The sequence below is a fragment of the Myodes glareolus genome, chromosome 15 (genome assembly GCF_982192425.1).
Source record: "Myodes glareolus chromosome 15, mMyoGla1.1, whole genome shotgun sequence".
Taxonomy (NCBI): Eukaryota; Metazoa; Chordata; class Mammalia; order Rodentia; family Cricetidae; genus Myodes; species Myodes glareolus.
In genome coordinates, this window is record NC_142040.1 from 22,926,269 (window position 1) to 22,945,389 (window position 19,121).

Sequence of the window (19,121 nt, forward strand, 5' to 3'; positions counted from 1 at the left end):
GGTTGGAGAAGCTGGAGGGCTAGCTTGAGTACTTGACTTTTATCCCAAGAACCGATATATATGAAAGCAAGCTAGGGTGGTATGCCCTTGTAATTGAAGCACTGGGGAGGCAAGCAGAGACAAGCAGATCCTGGGAGTAGCCTACTAGCCAGACAGCCTAGCGTACTTGGTGAAGTCCAGGCCAGTAGGAGATCCTATCTCAAAAAACATGGGTGGAGCCTGAGGAATGACACTTGAGGTTATTTATTGGCCTTCACATGCACTTACACACGTATGTGAGCATGGGTGAGCACACACACATGCAAATGGTAGAAATAATGGGAAATGCTGAGGATGCTTTGGGGAGCTGTTATATTACAATGAAATGTACCTTGAAGAAAGAGGGCTCTTGAGATAATAAAGTTCTTAATTTTTCTGCGTATTCACCAAGGTATCTCTCAGAATTCAGTTGCAGTCCAGAGAGTCAAGGGAGAGGAAACCGAGTGAGATACCTCTTCCTCTCCTTAGTATTCTCTAAGAGTTGTGAATTTTTTAAAGATACTTATTTTTTTTAATATTTTTTTAATGCTTATTTATTTATTATGTATACAATACTCTGTCTGTGTGTATGTCTGCAGGCCAGAAGAGGGCACCAGACCTCATTGCAGATGGTTGTGAGCCACCATGTGGTTGCCGGGAATTGAACTCAGGACCTTTGGATGAGCAGGCAATGCTCTTAACCACTGAGCCATCTCTCCAGCCCCTAAGATACTTATTTTTAAAATTTTATATGTATGGTTGTTTTTCCTGCATGTGTCTGTGCACTATGTTCACCTAGTGTCTGAAGAGGCCAGAAGAGGAAAATCAGATCCTCTGGAACTGGAGTTACAAATGATCACGAGCTGTCATGTGGTCTTCTGCAGGGGCAGCTAAGGCTCTTAAAAACACCGATCCATCTCCAGCCCTAGATTATGAATTAGATCATTTTACAAAAAAATTGAAACTATCCTCAAAAGTAATTGTAACTTTGAGCATGTATAAGTATAGATTCATATAATTATGTACTAAATATGCTCCCGGATGATGATGAGATCTGAGGGCCCCCACACCAGAGTTTAGAGTAGGACACAGGATTCAGACTTTAGCATGGACCAGAGTCAGCAGGAAGATTTAAGGCACAGGGCTGGGCTGCGTTTCCAGAGATTTTGGTGCAGTTGGTCTGAAGTGCTGCTGCTGCTGCTGCTGCTACTTGGGGGCTGTGGGCAGGGGAGAATGCAGTTTGTCGACCATTGTAACATGAGGGGCCGGCTTGTTGGGGTTTCTGTTCCACCCGGTACCCCAGAGCCGGCATACCCCAAGGAAAATCACACACAAGACTCCATAAGATTATAAACTGATGGGCTCATTAGGTCAGGCTTCTTGTTAATTCTTATAACTTATGTTACCCCATTATCTTTATGTACATTAGCCACATTGGCTCCGTACCTTTCTCAGCTGGGCAAGTTACATGCTGCCTCTTCGGTGGTCTGCACAGGAGTGGCTGAGAGAGAGCTTCTGCTTCCAGAATACTCCCAGTCTCTTTGCTCCACCCCTACTTCCTGTCTGGCTTTCCCGCCTATACTGCCTGCCTGGCCAATCAGCGTTTTATTAAAATATGATTGACAGAATACAGATAATTCTCCTGCACCAGACCATGGCTTTAGGAGAGCCAGGAAAACTGAACGTGGTTCCAAGCCAGGCATGGTGGTAATCCCAGCACTAGAGAGACACAAGCAGGAAAGCTGCAAGTTCTAGCCTGGCCTGAGCTCCATAGTAAGTCCTTGTCTGAAACAAAATCAAACTAATATTCCACATACACATGCCCTTCCACATCCAAAAGTGATTATTTTCAGGATCTCCGAGGAAAGCCAGATCTGAGGATGCTCGTATTTAACAGCATGGTAGTTGCACATGTTTTGTTAGACTTGAAATCACTTCTCAATCGTTGTGTCTAATAGAACAGACAAGCAAGCAGTGGACATTTTTAGGGGATAATGACAGAAATCTGAACATGTTCATTACAGACACAATTTCCCTCAAATATTTTCTAAGTTAATTGAATTGAGAAGATGGAATGCTCAAGCATGGGCTGAGTTTAATTTGTAACTTTCTTTAAAATTTCCATGAAAATATACATGGGCCCCCCCAAATGGGCACTAATTAAAATTACACATGTTCCTGTTTCTTTAAAGCAAATAGACTGTCTTTTGTATTTTTAGTTTTTTTTTTTTTTTTTGTGTGTGTGTGTGTGTGTGTGTTTACATGTGCCACGGTCTGTGTATGCAGTCAGAGGACATCTTGCTGGAGCCATTTCCCTCCTGCCGTGTGGACCCCAGAATCCCACACAGGCTCAGTGGCAAGCACCTCTCCTTGCCTGGCCATCTCGCTGGACCGTGTGTCACTGTTTAAATGTTTTGCACCTCTTCTGATTTCACTCACATTTCTGACCAGAAGACTGACCTTCTCATCCACAGATCTGCGTATCATTTGTTTCTAAAATTACTATTTTTGTCTTCAACGTTTGAAGATATTTACCATTTTTGACATATTGTAAGACTTCCATAATTTGTATTTTCTTAGATTTACTTGCTTCATACATGTATGTCAAATTCTTTAAAAAGTAGCTGGGTATGGTGTCATATACCTTGAATCTCAGTACTCCAAGAGGCAAGTTTGAAGCCAGCTTGGATTACATCAAAAACAAGAACAAAAACCTCTCTTAGTATTTCATATGTACACTGAGCTTTAGTCCTCAAAATAGTTTATCTATAGTTTTGTCTCCATTTTTGTTTCTACCACAGTTTATTTTGATTGTCTTTTTCTGATTTGTCTGTCCAGAAATTGGAAGTGGATATTTTTATTTTCATATTTTTGTTATTTTTTAAAAAATGTTTATTATTTATTTTATTTTTGTGTATTTTGCCTGCATGTATATATGCGCACCAAATGCATGCTCAGAAGTTAGAAAAGTTTATCAGATTTCTTGGAACTGGAGTTGATGGTTGTGAATCACACCATGTGGGTGCTGAGAATTAAACCTGGTCCTCTGGAAGAGCAGCATACATTCTTTTTTAATATTTATTCATTTATTATGTATACAGTGTTCTGTCTGCATGTCTGCCTGCAGGCCAGAGAGGGCACCAGACCTCATTCCAGATGGTTGTGAGCCACCATGTGGTTGCTGGGAATTGAACTCAGGACCTTTGGAAGAGCAGGCAATGCTCTTAACCTCTGAGCCATCTCTCCAGCCCCAGCAACATACATTCTTAACCCTTGAGCTATCTCTTTGTGTTTTGCTATTTTCAATGTCATCAACTTTCACAGTCTTTACTTGTATTTTTGTTTTTGTTTTTAAGAGACAGGGTCTCACTACATAGCTCTGGCTGTTTAGGAACTCACTTTATAGACCAGGCTGGCCTGGAACTCATGGAGATCCTCCTACCTCTGCCTTCTGAGTGCTGGGATTAAAGGTGTGCGCCCCTACACCCAGCTTTATTTATATTTTTAAGTTGTTGTATACTCATTGCACATAGTATTGGGGTTCAGGAGAAATTTTCATAAAAGCATACAATCATAGTTTTCTCCCCTTCTATTTTATGATTTACTCCAACTTTTGACTTCATTGTTTAGCTTGTTACTATGCAGTCTTTCCCCGCAAAGAGCCATTTTAGCACATGTTGTACTTTGATTCATACATACATGTTATCCAACTGTGAGTCTTCTGTTGGCTTCACTAAACATCTCGCGCAACTCATTGGAATTCTGCTGCCTCTTTAGGTGGATTTCCCATTTTATATTACAGTCCATTGGTGACACTTTCTCCATTTTGTTAAAGCTTGACAACATTTCTGTCATGATTATAGGCCCTTTAGAACTCTTGGGAAAAGATACCAATCCCTCTGCTTCTTTTGCCACTGGTGCCCAACCCCTCTGTCGCTTTTATAGTAAATGTCTGTTGTGTGGGGTTGGACAACCTGCCCGTCAGAGCTAATGAACATTCCCCACTAAGGAGTCTCAGCTTTACAGTCTCCTTCCTATTGGAATTACTTAATGTACACTCTGGGCTTTCACAGTCCCTAGTTTAACTTGCCAGGCACCAAACAGTGTAAGTCATTGGCCATCCATCTGTGTGGATGGTATATTCCAATGTTTAAAAACACACATGGCATCATCATGGTGTTCCCTAAGATTGAAATTCACACTTAGGAGCGTTGTTCCTTTTCAGCCGCTATCCTGTCTGTTTGGGTACTGTTTCCACGCCTCTATGTGAAGCTCTCCAAAGACAATAGAATAGTCTAGGAGTTCACCTACTAATTTCCTTTTAGAACCTAGTGGTGGTAATAGGAGCACCTGTGTGGTGCGAAAGCACCGGAAGTAGAGAGTGAGGCACTTCCTGGTCTGCAGAAGACCTCCACATTTGTTTTCCAAGCAAACAGTAGGTTAAGTTACAACCTAACCCGGAGGAGACCTGTTTTTACCTCTTGCTCTTACAAGCCTGTATTGGTATTTTCTGTTTAGAAATATAATTTGTGTTTCATACTGGGGCAACAAGCATGTCCATTAATTAACCCCTAGGAGAGTGGTGAACCACCCATGTGGCTCAGGTTACTGAGCAAAGGTCAAATTCAGTATCTAATTCCATATGTGTTATAAAGAAAACAATGAATTTTTGTTCACCTGACGCAGGGTGGTGCACACCTGCAATCCCAGCTCTTGGGAGGCGAGGGCAGGGCCAACCAGGAATGCAAGGCTATCAAGACTGTCGTCAACCCCTTGCTGTGCTGGGTTTGAGGCCAGCTGGGATACATGAGATCCTATCTTAAAACATAAACTTTAGTTCCTGTTCCACGGGGCAAACTCCAGTGTATTTGAGTTTAGAGAGTTTAGGTTTTAAGGAAAACAGAGCCGCTGACCAAGCCCATAGCATCTGTTCTACATGGAAGTTGAAAGGATGCTCAGTTAGCCCTAGATTATCAGTAAAGGCCCCATCCATCCAACTGTCCGTCTAACGTCGTACTGGACACGAGTGGCACAGAAAGGGGTGTATACTCTCCCCTTCACCCCGTTTCCAGACTTCTGACAGTGCCTACTATTTAGAAGGCACAACTTCTGGAGCAGTGTGGTTCCTAACCTGTGGGTCGCAGCCCCTTTGGCAAACCTCTATCTCCAAAAATACCTCCCTACCTTACAATTCATGACAGTAGCAAAATTACAGTTAGGAAGTAGTAATGAAAATCATTTTATGGTTGGGGGGGTCGCCACACCATGAGGAGCCATGTTAAAGGGTCACAGCACTAGGAAGGTTGACAACCATGGCTCTGATGCCTAGAGACTCCATCTTAACCTATCACCAGGTCCTAGCTTCAGTGCCAGACAGAATGAATGGCACTTTCATAAAGCTAACTGGCAGTAAAGTCTAATACACATGAAGGGGCTTTCACAATACAGAGCACTCTTCACCACCCTCAGCTCTGTGGTTGCTTCTTGAGATGCTTGTGGAATACCGCTAAGCCCCACGTAACCACAAATGTCATAAAAGTCAACACTATGAATCGCGATTCTAATTACTGTCCATCCACACACCCCTGCCCGCCCTGGGGGCCTACACATCACAGTTCTGATCTTTTATACCACACAGTGATCACACAGGTTAGTATCTTACTTGGCCACTGACGTCAGAATAATGGGGACAGGTGTTTCCTGTCTGGAGCTCATGGAGCACGTCCTTGTGACTGGGCAGGGGTGCTGGCCTGGTTTTGGTCTTTTTAAAATGCCAGGTACGGGCCGGGTGCGGTAGCACTCACCTTTAGTCCCAGCACTTGGGAGTCTGAGGCAGGTGAATCTCTGTGAGTTGAAGGTCAGCCAGGACTGCACTGTGAGACCTTGCATAAAAATGAACTAACATGCCGGGTGTCACGGGAGAAGTTAAGGGAACACAGTGCTGTCAGCCTTCTTGACTAAAGGTGATTATCTCAAAATGTGGGAGCCAGTTTTGTAAAGTTCATTATAGTTCCAGTGTTTAGAGTTAGTGGTCTATAAAGGCAAGAGTCTGGTGAGGGCTGGGGAGATGGCTCAGTGCGGAAAGGGCTTACTGCACAAGCCTGAGGGCCCGAGTTCTAGTCCCAGCACACACATAGACACTGACTGTGGTGGTGCATGCCTATAATCACAGTGGTGCGGTGGTGACAGGTGGAGTCCTGGGGCTGCCCAGCCAGCAAGCTGTAGATTCAACGACAGACCCTATCTCCAAGAGTAAGTTGAAAGAGGAATAGAGGAAGACATCCAAAGCTGACCCTCTGTTTCCACACACACATGCACAGGAAAATGCAAGCTCACAAGAGACGCACACATATACTTTCTCCACACACTTAAGAAATTTTAAAAAACGTCACTGAATAAGAAAAGACATGGGGAATTGGGAATAAGGGGGTCAGGACTTCAGAGACATAAAGGAAATCGGCTCCCTGGCTAGAGGACGTTCAGTCCTGAAAGTGGCCCAGCTTTGGCTCCAATAATCTACAAACTTAGCTCAGAGACACGTGAGGCCACAGTGCCCTTTTCTTCATTACATTCCTCCTCCTCTGGTCATCCACCTAGCTACGGCCCTCACTGATCTCAACCAAGGGCAATCTCGGATACCTTTAAGAGCATCCTTATTTTAGACAACAGGAAAATTACTCCTGGCTCTCCCTAAGGTCACTGGCATGATCCAAGTGTCCTTACTGAGGACACGGACATGACCCAAGCATCCTTGCTCATATACGCGGCTTGCTATCTCTGCTGCCGGAACAAGAGAGGTTCTTTTTAAAGATGCCAGGAAGCACTGGCTCGTGTTTCCAAACACTACTCCCTTACCTGGGCTCCTCTGCGTACATTTCCACTCCAAGTCCTTCCTGGGGCACAAGGGGAGCTAAGTCATGCCCTCATCCTTGCTGCTCCTGATTACATCCCCTCTTTGCAATACTTACAGTAGGGAGAGGGAGATTTGCTAAGGGGAAACTTACCAGAATTCCTCTAAGATCCACATTAAGTCTAGTGATGTGGAAAAACAAAACAAAATAAAACAACAAAAAACCAAAAACAAACCACTCCAACTCACAATTGTTGTGATAGCATTGTTCTGTAGTATTTGTCAAAAATCTATGCTACTTGGGGCTAGAGAGATGGCTCAGCAGTTAACAGCAATTGCTGCTTTTGCAGAGGACCCAGGTTCATCCTTAAGGGCTCTGCACAGTGACTTGTTACCATCCACAGCTCCGGTTCTAGAGGGCCTGATGCCTTCTGACAACACGCTAGTGTCCTCTGTAAGGACACGTGGATCATGCCAGGGACCTTAGGGAGAACCAGGAGTGTTTTTCCTGTTGCCCAAGATAAGAATGTTTCTAAAGGTATCACAGATTGCCCTTTGTTGACAACTATGGACACCAGGCAGGCAGGCAGGCATGCATGCATGCAGTCAAAACACTCACATACATAAAAATTTAAACAATAAAATATGTGGTCTGAAATAATTATAAAGTTAAAAGTCTGCGTATCAGAATTTTCTAAATTCTGTTGACTCTTAAGCTTAAAATTCATTTATCTCAAATAAGCATATTTTACAATCGCTAAGGAAAATAAAGCTAAGTGTTTAGCCTGAGGGTCCAAGTCCTTCCTCTGCTTTCTCTTTCTCTTTAATAACAGAACCATTCCTGCCCCACTCTTGGTTTTAACTGGATACTTAGCTGCTTAGCCAGGGATCGTCACAATTTGGATGCCGTTTGTCCGCATCTGCATATTGAACCTACATTGACGTTTGAGTCTCAGTATAGGTGTTGAGAAATAGTGAGAGCTTTAAGGGTTAATTAAATCATAGGCGCTCTACCCTCATGAATAGAGAGTACTGTCTTCAAGAGACTGGATTAGGGCTTGGGGTGCGTTGTGTCTGTTGGGATGAGGTTAGTGACAGCAAGCAGGGTGGGTTGTTGGAAAGCAAGGGTACCCCAGGTATTTGTGTCTTCCTCATGTGCTGCTGTATAATACCAAGCAGACGCTGCTACCCTGCTCAGAGCTTCCAGACCTTTGAGTTAAATAAGCATGTTTTTTCCTTACAAAGTGCCCAGGTTCAGGTATTTTGTTATAACCACACAGACTGAGGCGATGACTCCAGCCGGCGGTAACCTACCACTGCCAATAGGAAGTAGGCAAAGTGACCCCTGTAATTTAAAATGTTTTGTTCTGAACTTCTGGTCCCTTTTTCTCTGGTTGGGAATGAGTGGTCAGTACAAAGCCGACTGGCCAGCAGGGATCCACTCATCTTTGAATGGTTGAACTTGAGGACCTGGGCTGCCTCCTACAGCTGTATCTTCTGCACCCTAATTTGGACAGCTCTGGGCAAATGACTTCTTTTCCTGAAAAGTTCTACCAGGAGTCTTTGACCCACCAAGTGAGCTGGATTTATTAAGACAACCTAAAAACCACATTCATGTAATTAAGTAACATTTATTTTACAGAAAACAATTTTCAAAGAATACATTTAAAAACCATCTAGATACTGATTTTATAGCATTACAAAAAATTTGAGAGGCACAATTGAAGTATTCAGATAAATTGTGAGGGGTGAAGGGGGGGGTCTATATCTGCTATTCTCGGTGGTCCACGTGACTCCCCAAACAGGAGCCGTTCCATGAGGCAGTAGTGCACTTTGAGTAAATTGAATAAATCACATAAAATATATACTTTTATACAGAAACTGTTATTGTAGTATCACTTTCAATTACTTATAAAAAACTTCATTTTTGAATTGCACAAAAGTTCTCTTTAAAACCGATAATTCCCAGAAGACAGGGCTTAGAGCTATATGTCTAAATAATTCATTACAAATTAATTAGATCTCTACTTCTCCACAGATAAAAAAACAATCTATGAAGAGTTACATCATTTAAGTGGGACATTTAAATTTTTTTCATAGGAAAATAGGTTTATACATTTGTCCCTAGTCAGCTAGTCTTTCTCCCCCTCCTTTAAAACAAATCACAGGGTTTTCCGAGCTGTCAGCTGGAGTACCAGTGGCGCCGTATAGTGTGTGTGTCCTACCTGCCCACCTACTCTCTCATTCTGGCCTAGTATCCAATTATCAAAAAGGCACGTGGCTACATTCTTCAGAACAGTTTTGGTCTTTTGAAAAAAAAAATCACACATTTGTGAGCAGTGATTTCAATCATGTTTTAAAACAAAAATACTAGACAAACTCATTTCTCAACGCAGGCGATAGAGAATCCACGCGCTCGCTCCCTGCAGGCACCTCACTTTCCGTAGAACTTCTTGTTGAGCAGGTATATGAGGAGGTTCACGTTCACCTTCACCTTATCGAACATCTTCATCACAGCCACCCCTTCATACTGCATCTGAAGTAAGTCCTGGAACCAGAGAGATGACAGTACATCTGCGTGACATCAGAGCTTAAAACACGCACCAGAAGAATCAGTGGCGATCCAATCATCCCACTGGGGCTTCCAAAACATTAGTCTGCTTAAAAACACAGGTGAGTTAGACTCAGACCACCGAGCCGAGCCCTGGAGCTTCAGGTGTGGCAGCTCTGAGGTGAGAGTTACATTTTAACAAGTTCATAAATGACAGTGAATAATGCTGTAGTTAGAACGTGGCACTTAGAGAATTACTGCCTACATGGAAGAAAGTGGCTTGAAGGTAGAGAGAGGGCCAGAGTTATAATTTGGTGGTACAGAGCTAGTGTACAGAGCTAGCTTTGTGTGTGAGAGGGTCTGAGTTTGAACTTCAATACTGGAAAAAAAGAAAAATATTATCCATTTACTATCACACACAATTTTCATTTCAATCTCATAATTAAAAAATTTCACACACACACACACACACACACACACACACACACACACACACACACGGCATGCTGTGGAGGTCAGAGGACAACTTGTTGGTTCTCTTCTTCCACCATCTGAGTTCCAGAATTCCTGGAGTTAAACTTGGCAGGGACTGTGTAAGGCACAGAGAGCCCCAGTGGCTCACATAAAATCCCAGCTCACCTGAATATTGAGCTGCACCTTTTCCATCTCAACACTAAGGAATTTGGATCTGACGTCGAAGATGCCCACGTCCTCAGTAGCTATGATGTCGAATGTAACATTCTTAAACCTATTGGAGAGGAACAGTCAGACACGGGCAACCACAAGTGAACCCTTAAAGAAGAGAGAAACAAACAAAGCCTCAACTTGGACCAGTGTGCAGGAGAGTCTAAGGCAGCCTGCCTCACATCAGCTCCTCATTCCATTCCTAAACATCCAGTCTGAAGGCCACTGTTGGGATCTGAACTGGATGCTTTTCTTACAAGGTAAATAGCAGGTGTGACCCTTGACATTGACCTATTCTACTGTAGAGCATGTGTGACCCTTGACATTGACCTATCCTACTATATAGCAGGTGTGATCCTTGGCATTGACCTATACCACTGTATAGCAGGTGTGATGCTTGACATTGAACTATCCTACTGTATAGCAGGTGTGATCCTTGTCATTGACCTATACTATTGTATAGCAGGTGTTGATCCTTGTCATGACCTATCCTATTATATAGCAGGTGTGATGCTTGGACATTGACCTATACTGCTATATAGCAGGTGTGATCCTTGGCATTGACCTATATTGCTGTATAGCAGGTGTGATCCTTGGCATTGACCTATACTGCTATATAGCAGGTGTGATCCTTGACACTGACCTACACTACTACCGCTGGGGCAGCAGAGTACAGTAGATAGTAACTTTTACAGAAACTTCAAGAGAGAAAGAGGAGAACATTCTCTGAGCTCATTAGTCAGTTTTTGTGGTCAGGCCCTAAAAGGCAGTGGGGGTAGGGTAGGGGTGGAGTCAGAGAGAAGGCCAAAGCCAGTGGCTGACTTCTCTTGAGAGAAAGGAAGACGGGAGAGATAGATATGAAGCTCACGGTCCCCTGCATGCATGGTGTGCCTGCTGGGACTGTGTCTGGTGGGTTTGTCTTGAATTCACTCTCTTGGAGGTGGTTTTGACCAGGGCCTGCACAGCTCGTGGGTCTGACCACACTGTTTAGCAACTGTAGATGGCTCTTGCATGAATCAGAAGGAAGCCCTTTATGCTCACTGCTCTGACCCAGTTCTTTGGAAGGGACCAAGAGAAGACAAAAGAAGACCCGAGGATCCATGAGGGACAAACCAAAGAACACAAAACTTCTAGATACACACCCTTTCTAGGACCGATCACATCAGCACCAGATGCTGAAGGTCTCTGGGAGTAAGACTAGTGATCTGTACTCTATGCTAAGCCTTGATAGAACAAAGCCCTCTGAGCCACCCAGGGAAGCCTGAGAAGGCTTAGTCAGCTTGTGTGAGAGTGGAGGGTGGGTGTGTTCTCATAGACGCTAGGCTTTACTTACTGGTTGGTTTGCAGGTCGTCTATGCCCAACAGGACACCTTTGTCGTGCAGCTTTGCTGCTGTGTACCTCACTGGCTTCACTCTCTTCATTCCTTTGGGTTCTGCTTTTCCATCCAGTTTAATTGATCTCCGAGAATTTCTGAGCAAATGAGAGCAACCACCTGTTGTCAAGATGTTCCTGGCAGTGTGGCAGCCACGTACAGTAACCCCACTGTTCAGAGGGGGCTCCCCTGTACTGACCTGTGCTATTTCCTCTCCCGATAAAAGGAGACAAAGGTCCCCTTCCTCTGGAATCACTATACCCAACTGCATTTCCTCAGCGACTCAAGTTGGCTTTTAAAATAAAACGTATGCTGTGCTCTCAGGCATTCTGAACTAAGTGTCTGCCTAATAAGTCACTGCAAGGAGCCCTGGAGTAATTACATGGACTCTCTGTTCTAAAGTGGAGGTATCAATAAAACTTCTCTAATTTAGCAAACACTACATGGCTAGCTCCATTCCAAATACATACTTTATACATATTACTTTGTGTCTTCCAAAATGAGCAGCTTCCCAGTGCTTTGATATTAATGCATTCCTTCGCTATAAATCATTTCGTTTAGTTTCCATAGCAACACCTGAGAAGCTGCCACTCTCGATCCCAGGTTAACTATGACAAAATCGAGATCACATGATGTATGCGAGACTCAGAACCCACATCAGGACTATAGTTTGTGCTCAAAGTTGCTGTAAACGCCATGTGAAACAAACCACTAACAAGCATTTGCTACTGAAAATTTGCTTGATTGACTTCTTCTTCTTGGGTCTAGTCTTAAAAAGAGATCGGCACAGTTCCCAAGCGAATGAAGAGTGGGCCCAAGTGGGGTGATGAGAAGACTTCCTTCCCCAGACTTCCTATGAGTGATACCATCGATTTTTCTACACAGTATCATTTCCTCCTGCTCTTCTGCAGACGAAGGTTATCTGAAAATATTGTATCACATATCTAAATGGATAATTAAAGTTTAATCAGCATTGACCCAGTCTAGTGATAAGAATAATTATCAGCAAGGAATAGTCACCCAGAGTCATTATATTGTATATAAAAATCCATAATTTGTATTCTAATGGATATGAGAGAGCTGGCAAATTTAGCCTATTGTGTCAGTGATGACTTAAAAAACAGCCAACAAGGAATTTTAAATCATTAAGTTTTAAATTATTAAGTTACTCTGTGCAATTAGCAAATACCTGACTTATCTAACACTATCAGGTAGACAAAATTGTGTCCCTCATAAATATTCTTAAATCAAGTAATAAATGTGCTGGATAGTTTTCTGTCGCCTTGGCACAATCTAAAGTCATTTGAGATTTTCAAGTCAGTTGAGGGAGCCTCAGCTGAGAAACGCCTCCATAAGACTGGGCTGTAGGCAAGTCTGTAGGACACTTCCTTAACTAGGAAATGATGAGGGAGGGTTCAGCCCGTTGTGGGTGGTGTCAGCCCTAGGCTGCCCGTCCCGGGTTCTACACAAAAGCAGGCTGAGCAAGCCACGAGGAGCAAGGCAGTAAGCGGTGTCCCTCTGTATTCTCTGCTTCAGTTCCTGCCTCCAGGTTCCTCCCTGAGTTCCCTCAGTGATGGATTGGGACTGGGATGACATGTAAGCCAAGTAAACCCTTTCCCCCCCAAGCTGCTTTGGTCCTGGTCTTTATCAACAATAGAAACAAAACTAGAGCGCTTCCAAAACCAACCCAGGCCACCACCAGTACTGTGTTCTCCCCATACAAAGCATGACAGAGTGAATGGCCATGAACTCACTTTCTTTTTAGGTTGTCTACACACGTCTTTATGTAGGTGTCGTAATAATTAATCTGATCTTCATAAAATGCTGCCTTCTTATTAAGTGCGTTCAGGGTCTGCTGCAGTTTTGACAGTTCAGCCTTTCGTAGCTTGCGGTGGATTCTTTGATTTCGAATATCCTGGAACAAGTAAAGGCTCTAATGACAGGCTGCAGCAAGACTTGCTTTGTGAGATTGGTACTTTAGAAGAACAACGAGCAGCAGGCCAGCATCTAACTGCTGATCCTAGTGTATCTCAGCACCTTATTACATGTATTACCACAACCCAACACGTTGTTATCTCTTTCTGCTTCAGAACTGGAAAACGTCCAGCTTTGATTTTAAGAAGGTTACTAAAGTTTATTTTTCCCCCAGCTGAGAGAAGTGGGCTGGGAAGATGGCTCACAGTCGGTAAAGTGCTTTTACGAGGACGTGAGTTTAGATCCCTGATATCCACTAAAAACTAGGCGCAGTGGTACATATGTGTAACCCCAGATCAGGGGCCGGGGCAGGGACAGGCAGACCTCTGGGACTCATTGGTCAGCTAGTTAGCTGAAACTACTGTAAGATTCAGGTTCAGTGAGAGGCTTGTCTCAAAGAATAAGCTAGCAAGCTATAGAACTGAGTAAGAACTATAGAGAAAAAAACCTGAAAATACTCGCACCTAATGTTGACCTCTGGCTCCAAGATACTTCCTCATGGAGGCGCACGTGCACACACACATTTCACATATACACAAACATACCCACTTCACAGACATATGCAAACACACATTTCACAGACAGACACCCTCGCCCCAAAGCCAAAAGTGTAATTTGAGAATCACCAGATAGTTTAGGTGTTTTAAAAGAGGCACAACAGACTGGAATGTGGCTCAGTTGGTAGAGCGCTGGCTCAATAACCTGGCTCCAATCGTTAGCACATCAATAAGGCACCGTGGTGCACACCTGTAATCCCAGCACTTGGACGCAGAGTGTTCAGTTCAAAGGTTCCCCGGCTAGATAACAAGCTACAGACCAGCCTGGAATACAGGGGATCCTTCAGATCAGTAAAAGAAGTACAAAGAAATTGAGAGAAATGTGATCTCAGACTGCATTAAACTTTCCTCTTTGAAGACTATTTTAAGCCCCAAATGTTTACATATCATTTAATGTAATACAGAGACGGCTCTCATGACCTGAGAAGATTCAAAACTGAAAACTATTACAATTGAAAAACTCTTCATTTCTATGGTTCTGCATTATAGATTTGAACAAATAAGAGCTGAAAATATGGAGGAAAAAGAAAATTATCTAATGAGCATATCTAGCCCCTTCTCTTGTTACTCCCTAAGCGGTACAGTGTCACGTGTATTTACACAGCACTTAGATTGTGTTTGGAATTGTATGTATCTAGATAACATATATGGGAGATGATTTAGAGTCTATGGGGAAATTAGACATGATGGCACATACTTGTTAGTCCCAGCCACTTATGAGGCTTAGTCAGGAGGATTGCTTGAGCCCATAGTGAGACAGTCTTGGCAAGACAGCGATACATCATTTCATTTTACTTTTTAAGGAAAACACACACAGGAGGATGTGAATAGCTCATATGCAAATATTATGCATTTCATATAAGGCACCTGAGCATCTGTGGATTCTGGTTATTAGCTGGAATCCTAAACCCAGTCCCCTCCAGATAGCAAGCAGTGACTGTACTTACATTTAAATAGGATTCCTAGAATGCGTTTTGCCTTACTGTTTATAGATTAGGAGAGTTGTGTTAAAATTAAACTTGCAGATATGTAGGTTTACAAAGTCACTCCGTAAAGGCTGGGGAGATGTCTCAGGGGGTAAAAGTGCTTGCCATGAAAACCTGATGATTTGAGTTTGATCCCAGAGCCCACATAAGAAGTCAGATGTGGTGGCATACATCTGTAATTACAGCATGAATCCCAGAGATGGGAGCTGGGGGCTGGAAACAAGAGGTGGCTGGAAGCTCATGGACCAGCTAGCCTGGATTTCTCTATACAGCAGACAAGAGAAACTCTGCCTCAAAAAGGTAGGGGTCGTGTGCTCACAAAGGTGTCCTCTGACCTCCACACATACACGGTGGTACATGTGCTGACACCCGGACGTTCTCTCCTCTCTCTCTCTCTCAATAGAAACAATTAAAATATTATTCAGTAAACTATGAAAAGATTTCACTTGAGAAAATAGTGCCTGTTTAACATTATTTTTCCTCTGTGAACAAATGAAAACCAATTGTTCCAGGAATTCTAAGGCATATTCCCCTACATCTTCTGAAATAAAAAACTAAATAGAGCCTTCTCATTGATGGCAGCAGCACTGGTTTCTCTATCTCAGACGCCCCAAGAGAAGTAGTCCCTTGCCCCAAACTATAAAAAGAAATGTGAACTTCTTTGTATTACTCAGGGAAGGAGAAATAACCATCTGCTAAAAGCAACCATATTTCCCACTGAAGAATCAAACTGTGCATTTCCCCCAGGGGGAGGACAAAATAGATGTTTCTCATTTAACTGCCTTTAAGCCCAGAACCAAAAGAAGGATATGTACTTTTTACCCAAAGATGTCCCTTCTTATCACCACTAAACACATCTCGACCACTTCCTGTGTTTCCTTGAACGAAGCAAGACCACTTCATAGGAAATTCTCAGAATGCGAAATGAGCAAAACAGAAACAAGCACCTTTAGGTGTGAGCTGCGTTGAGGCTAAACTGCTTAAACGCGAACTCCCAGGGACAGAGAGCCACCGTCTCAATGGCAGATCCTAAGAGCGACTGGGCTGTATGAGACTTAACAGTGAAGAAAAGAATATTTCCAAAGTGCCATAAAACAGACAAACGAACACACAGAAAAACTAGCAGCCGTGGCCTAAAGCAGTAACAACACTGGTCATTACAGCCCCGGGGTATTTACCCCTGGTGCCCTGGTGTGTCTCAAGTAGCATTGGCTTGGAGAGTTGTATCTATTCCTGATAAAGTCACAAAGCTCCTTGAAACCTTTAAAAACATAGAGCACTATGGGGAAACAAGAGCCACGTATGCACCCACGAGTCCCTCACGCCGCCTGTGCCACAGATTAGCAAATGTCTACGTGACAAAGGAAGAATACTATCTCCAGACACCTTGGCAATCTCGTTGAGAATGTCTTGGTATTTATTTTTGGATGACACGTGTCCGGTCTGCTCCAGCGTTCGAAGATTCCTCTGGATCTTCCTCTTCTTTTGCTCAAGAGGCAGGCATGCATCTTCCATCATCGCTTGGCTCTGTTTCCCTTCTTCCGGAGTCCTCGAGTCTACACTGGCACGGCTCTCCATGTCTTTGGCATGCTCCAGTTCCTAAAAAGAAAATAGCAAAAGTCACTTTTCCTCGAACCACTCTGTCACAAGCTGAAGTCTAAAGAGGAGCATCTGAATGTGCTCTTTATGGGTTTTGAAGTAGACCCTGGAAGGAAAACAACTTCCACTTAAACAAAACACCCAGTAGTGATAATGGACCTAATTCAAAGGTGCTGCTTTCTTGTCAAGGTGATAATCTGCCTTACTATCACCATTACTTTGTAATTCCTTGGATAAAGGGTCTCAATTTCTGGGTAGCCCAGTTGAGAAAATTAAAAGTAGATTTTGTATTAACACATGGTTCTGAGGGCCCACTAAAGCCTCATAAACCAGCGACGCTGACAGAGATGTATAGGCCATTTAACAGCAAGGCAGCCAGAGAGTTTCATTCTGATCCCAGAATCACTGATGCAGTCAGGGTTCCTTTGAACCACAGGGTGAAGATATTCCTGTGGATGATAGTGCCTAAATCCATGATGTGCACACAAATGAATGCTAAGCAGTCTGTCCAAAATGGTTGTAATACAAGGAGACAGATGGTCTTCTGTTTCATTGCACAAGACAAGTGACATCACAATTCACTCTATGGCACAAGCTGTTATTAGAGTAATGTAGGCAGCAAACAATAACTGGCAACCAAAATACTTAATCCGTGTCAGCCACTACTGCATCCATTTAGCAGGTTTTTCCCTCTTATTTAGTCTTCCCTGTGAATTAGGAATTATTTCTAGGGGCTAGAGAGATGGCTTAGTGGCTGAGAGCACTGACTGCTCTTCCAGAGGTCCTGAGTTCAATTCCCAGCAACCCTCATGGTGGCTCACTATTAGACTCCATCTAATAGTGGAGTCTAATGCCATCTTCTGGTGTAAAGGCATACAGACAGACAGAGCACTCATATGTACATAAAATAAATACATCTTTAAAGAAATTATTTCTACTTTACAGGTAAGGCCTAGAGTTTTAAGTGTTTACAGTCGCAAGCTAGGAAGAATAGAGTTACAAGAGCCCAGACGTCTGTGCATGTTGTCGGTTATTAATTTACATACATTTAGGAAAAGCTGAAACAATTGAAGCTAAAAATCTTTTATCTTAAATCAATATTTTTACATCCAGATTGCTTTTAAAAAGTCACACTTTTTCTCATATGAGATGGCCTGAAGTTTTAATTTTTCAAAATTAAATCTGGAGGACAGAATGATTTCTTGGCAACTCATTACATTAAGGACAGGAAAAGGATGAGCACTTCCATTAAGAAGTAATTAGATAATTCTGTTAACTTGGTCAGGGAGTGGCAATTATTGGCAATAAAATAATATCTGGGATTAATTCATTTATTTCAGAATGAACTGAATAATTATGACTTTTCCCCCTTTGTTGTTGAAACAGTCCTGGCTGGCCTTGAACTCTCTGAACTTCCTGCCAAGTGCTGGGATTATAGACATGAATCTTCACGCACAATATCAATGATGCACTTTTTTGCTTTGTTTTGAGACAGGGTCTTACTATACTGTCCTAGAACTCACTATGAAGAACAGGCTGGTCTCAAACTCACAGAGATCTGCCTGTCTCTGCCTCCCAAGTACAGGGATTAAAGGCATGTGACACTAAACTCAGCTTAATATGATGCATCTTAAAAGATATTAATATAATTTTTATTCCCAGATTATCATGAAACTCAAGTTTTGTATGGCAATGCAAAGACCCTTGGACACCATGGCCTTAGACATTCATTTTGGATGCACATCTGTTGTTGAATATTATATTAAGATGTGTTACATTTATTTATGCTGTAGAACATGTGTTTTAATGATGCAAAGATGTGTTGTATTCTTTTAGGTTGCATTTGTTTAACTCTGTGAAGCTGTGATTCTTTGCCTGTCTAAAACACCTGACTGGTCTAATAAAAAGCTGAACAGTCAATAGTGAGGCAGGAGAAAGGACAGGTGGGGCTGCCAGGCAGAGAGAATAAATAGGAGAAATCTGAGGGGAGAGAAGAAGCAAGAGAACAAGGACAGAAGGACACCAGGGGCCAGGGGTCACCTAGTCACCCAGCCACCCAGCCACCCAGCCACCCAGCCACCCAGCCACCCAGCCACCCACAGGGTAAAAATGAAAGTAAGATTTACAGAAGTAAGAAAGGTAAAAGCCCAGAGGCAAAAAGTAGATGGGTTAAGAAAGCTGGACAGAAGCAAGCCAAGCTAAGGCCTGGCATTTCTAGAATGAGCCTCCGCATCCTGATTTGGGAGCTGGCTGGTAGACCCTGCAGAGAGTAAAAAGATTAAAACAAACATCTACCTTTTGGCGTTCCAATGAGCGGCTAGAGTAAGAAAATCCAACAATGGACATCTTCTTCTAAGTTAGCAAGTAGATAACAAGGATTTGTGACAGGCTATCAACCAGAACTATTTTTTTCACCGATCTATCTAGCCATCTATGGAATGACAAGCTTATGGTTCCTACCCAGAGGCTCTGAAGGTGCAGGACTCTATTCCTGCTGTAGAAAAAAATAAAACCCGGTACACATTTGAG

General features: G+C 43.0%; 1 protein-coding gene across 1 annotated transcript in view; it reads right to left on the minus strand.

Annotated features, from left to right (window-relative positions):
• Positions 1-8,479: 8,479 nt before the first annotated feature.
• Positions 8,480-19,121, minus strand: part of Iqgap2 (IQ motif containing GTPase activating protein 2) — a 279,192-nt gene continuing 268,550 nt past the window's right edge. The window contains exons 32-36 of the mRNA XM_048455961.3: positions 16,380-16,592; positions 13,231-13,391; positions 11,437-11,574; positions 10,059-10,167; positions 8,480-9,416 (exon numbers count right to left, since the gene is read on the minus strand). Of these exons, the coding sequence (XP_048311918.3) occupies positions 9,303-9,416; positions 10,059-10,167; positions 11,437-11,574; positions 13,231-13,391; positions 16,380-16,592 (735 nt within the window). The 3' untranslated portion in view covers positions 8,480-9,302. The remainder of the gene's footprint in view (positions 9,417-10,058; positions 10,168-11,436; positions 11,575-13,230; positions 13,392-16,379; positions 16,593-19,121) is intronic.